The 3,643-nt window shown below is 33.4% G+C and overlaps 1 protein-coding gene across 1 annotated transcript; it reads right to left on the minus strand.

Moving 5' to 3' along the window:
* Positions 1-928: 928 nt before the first annotated feature.
* Positions 929-1,950, minus strand: LOC116106204. Its single transcript, XM_031392547.1, has 2 exons — positions 1,711-1,950; positions 929-1,602 (listed from the first exon to the last, which is right to left on the minus strand). The coding sequence occupies exons 1-2, from the start codon at positions 1,716-1,718 to the stop codon at positions 1,041-1,043; spliced, it is 570 nt and encodes a 189-aa protein (XP_031248407.1). The 5' UTR covers positions 1,719-1,950; the 3' UTR covers positions 929-1,040.
* Positions 1,951-3,643: the final 1,693 nt, after the last annotated feature.

Raw genomic sequence — 3,643 nt, forward strand, 5'->3', positions numbered from 1 at the left:
TTTGCACCTGTCATAAAAAAGTATTTGCATTTCAACAGGAGGGGCTTAACAGAGGAAACCCGAGTGATGGTAGAAATTAAACAAAGCAGAATGATGAAGTGCAACAGCTTAATAAAGCCACAAATCTTCACGAAAATGGTAGAGATTCCGACTGAAGCAGTCAATCACATCGAATACCTAATAAATGAGAAGCTTAAGAGTTCAGATGACAAATGCAAAAAGGTAGTCGACTTGCTGTATTTGACATCAAGAAAGCTAATTCAATCAAGTTGAATTAGCCAATTAAGTGTCTAATAGAAGTCTTGGTAGATATTTTAACAAAATCCTCCATCATCAATGCATATATCAGATTCAGCGTAGCATTTGATAAGGCAGTTTTAACAGAATCTTATAAGCAAGAAACCAAATAGAAAGCTAAAATGTATTTCCAACCCAAAGACAAGACAGATTGAACCTTATCAGTTGGGCTATTGATTCATATCTGCAGGCTTATGCTTTTCCCTTACACCAGAAGACCAATACTGCAAGTAACCACAATCTATATAGTTTAAGCAAATCTCTCCACTTGATTAAGGCAAACACCAACCGAATTTAGAGATGGAAGTTCAGATAAGAGATAACCAAGCACCCATGCTGAGCTAAGAGAGTTCATAAATTCAAAACAAAAAAGAATAAGCAAGTATGAAAACAAGGGATATAACACAACCAGAAGGCCAATACTGCAAGTCACCACAACCATATAGTTTAAGCAAATATCTCCAGTTTATGAAGGCAAACGCCAACCAAATTTAGAGATGGAAGTTCAGATTAGAGATAACCAAGCATCCAAACTGAGCTAAGAGAGTTCATAATTTTAAGACAAAAATGAAAACAAGGGATATAGCCTTTGAGTACAATCAGCAAAATATTATTAAAAATGAAAAAGAAAAGACCATCAAAATTTCAATTGTATTGAGGCAGCTAGACTAGCTATCAATCTTTATATTACAATTACAAAATCCCACAGAGATAAACTTACACAACATAAATAAAAAACCTTTCTAGTGCAAAAAAGCATAAACAACAGTGGAAATATAAACAATAAGAGCAGAAGAAACCAAAACAAACAAAGCAGAAACAGCATGAATGGTAGATTTACTCCCACAACCCAATGTCCCCAACCGGATCTGAATAACATTAACAATTGAAAGCATCAGAAACAAGCAACCCATCACCGACCCAGTTGCTGAAGCCATCATCCCAAACCTCAAAACCTTTAGATTAATGTGGGCTCTAAAGGCTTCATCCACATTCTTACTATTGATCAAGTTAAGAGCCAGTTTCAAACCTTGAGCCACTAAAGACGAGAAGAGAAAGAAGCTGAAGGACACAACCTCAAACACTAGAAGATTTCTGGCAACCTCTATGCTCGCATCGCATGCTGACGTGGTCTCCAGGCTCTGTTGGCCCGGCGTTGTCAGTGAAAGCCCCACAAACACAGCGATCGTAAAGAGAGAGTTGACGTTGACAATCCCATCCAAAGCCGTGACGTGGACGCTTGTGGTTGATGAAGAATTGAAACTGGTTCTTCTGTTTGCGCTTCCCGGGAAATCTTTTGGGGATCTAAATAAAAGAAATCAAAACAATGAAACCAAAGTAAGAAAAATAGAATAAAAAAGATTATTAAATATTTGATAGGAAACTGAAAAAAGAAAATGAAGGGATGAGTACTCGTCCATGAGCTGTAGATGGGAATTGAGTTGAAGGAGAAATGGAGAGGGTTTGATGAATTGGCTTGCAAAAGAAAGAGAGGGGATTCGTTGCTTTTTATTGATTAATTTGCTTTAAGGATAAGAAGTGGATTAAAGAAACAACGTGAAAGCAAGGGGATTTGGATTTGGCCAAGACACGAATAACAGATGGGATTTGTTTCAAAGAAGACCAATGTCTTAGGTAAGATTCAGCTTTTGATTCATCTTTGTCTGAAAGGACCATCAACCAAAAATACAGTTTTGGTTTTGGGGATTTTTTCTTTTTTGGTTGTTCCTGAATGTAAAATACTATGGTAGTCCATTGATATCTAAAAGTGACACTTCAACCCATATTACTTAAAAACGCATTGATAAGGACTAAAGCTATAAAAAGGATTCCACTATAGAAAAATGTCTTTGATTTCTTTACCCGACAATCAGTCAATATATTTCCTTGTGTTTTGTTGTTTTGTGACTCTGCTTTTAAGTTTTTTATTCCTTAAACTTTATAATTTAAATAATTTTTAGATATAATGTTAAAAGTTAAACTTTATAATTTAAACAATTTTTTATAGATTAATTTCTATGTCACATTATTAACTATGAGTTATTCCTTATACCACATTAAATCCTATTTATAAATTAGGTTAATGATGTTATTTTCAACTGCTGTTCCCTATACTATATTAATTATATATAATATGTACATGAATTAAGTTCAAAACAATGGAAAAAGAAAATAAAGAATGCCTTGATAAATTAATAATTTATTAATTTATACGATTAAATAATATATTAATTAATTAATAAATTTTCATGCTCTCAAGAATATTAATTTATCGAAGTTTAATTATACTTGTTATCAATTAATATAATTTTTTTTATATACTTTTGTTGATAATTTTAAACTACATATTTAAAGTAGCCTAATCTGATGTGCAATTCTGTCTCCGTCTCTAATACCATAAACTTTCTAGTATAAAGTCCATTATTGATGTGATGTGTGCAAACTAACATGGCTCAAAATGTTTAGTTACTAAATGTTAGTGGACCAAAGTGTAATATACGAAAAGCTGAAGGAATAGATTTACCCCTTAATTTCTAGAATACCCTTGTTTACTTTGACAAGTAACCCAATAACATATGTGTTAGTTTTTCTTTTATAACCAGATTCAACTTAAAGTGATTTTGATGGGAAAAAGGTTTAAAAAGTTGAACAAATTTAGTGATAGTTGCAACTCACAAAGAAGATGGTGGTTGGAATAAGGCATAAACGATTAGAATGAGAAAACTGATTAACACTTTCTGGCTCTAATGAAACATGTGGATCCATTTATAATTTACTCATTTTCAAAGGGAGCTGTTAAACTTCATCATTACCTTATTACTTTAGTTTATCATCTGGTATGGACGACATTGATTCTGAAACAGAAATGAAATGAGATCCACATTAAAAATATAACTTGTCTGGACATTGATTCTCAGGTCACCCAACTAACAAAATAACCATCCTGGCTGCTGATTCTAAAGTCACAGAACTAACAAAATAAGTCTTTCTGAATGCTGAACCTAAAAGAGAAGTGAAATATAATGAGTCAAGTTGAATCCCATACTGTTAAGCAACAACTCGCCCACCTAGGAAGGCCCTTACCCGAGAGTCAAGTTTTTTTTTTTTTTTTTTTTTTAATGATCAGAGGTCACTGAGTCAGTTTGCGTACACTTCAATTAATCCCTGAAGATCCTGAAACTACTTGCCGAGTAAAAGCTCTAATAACTAAAGGTATTATTAGCAATTGTGACGACTTAAACTCGGAAAACCATATTAGATGCTTCCGACCAGGTAAAAGTTTTAGTGGTTAGGTGTATAAGCAACCGTAGAGACTTGAACTCGAGAGACTATGTTAGATCTTCCT

Source organism: Pistacia vera, unplaced genomic scaffold, assembly GCF_008641045.1.
Source record: "Pistacia vera cultivar Batoury unplaced genomic scaffold, PisVer_v2 Contig51, whole genome shotgun sequence".
NCBI lineage: Eukaryota > Viridiplantae > Streptophyta > Magnoliopsida > Sapindales > Anacardiaceae > Pistacia > Pistacia vera.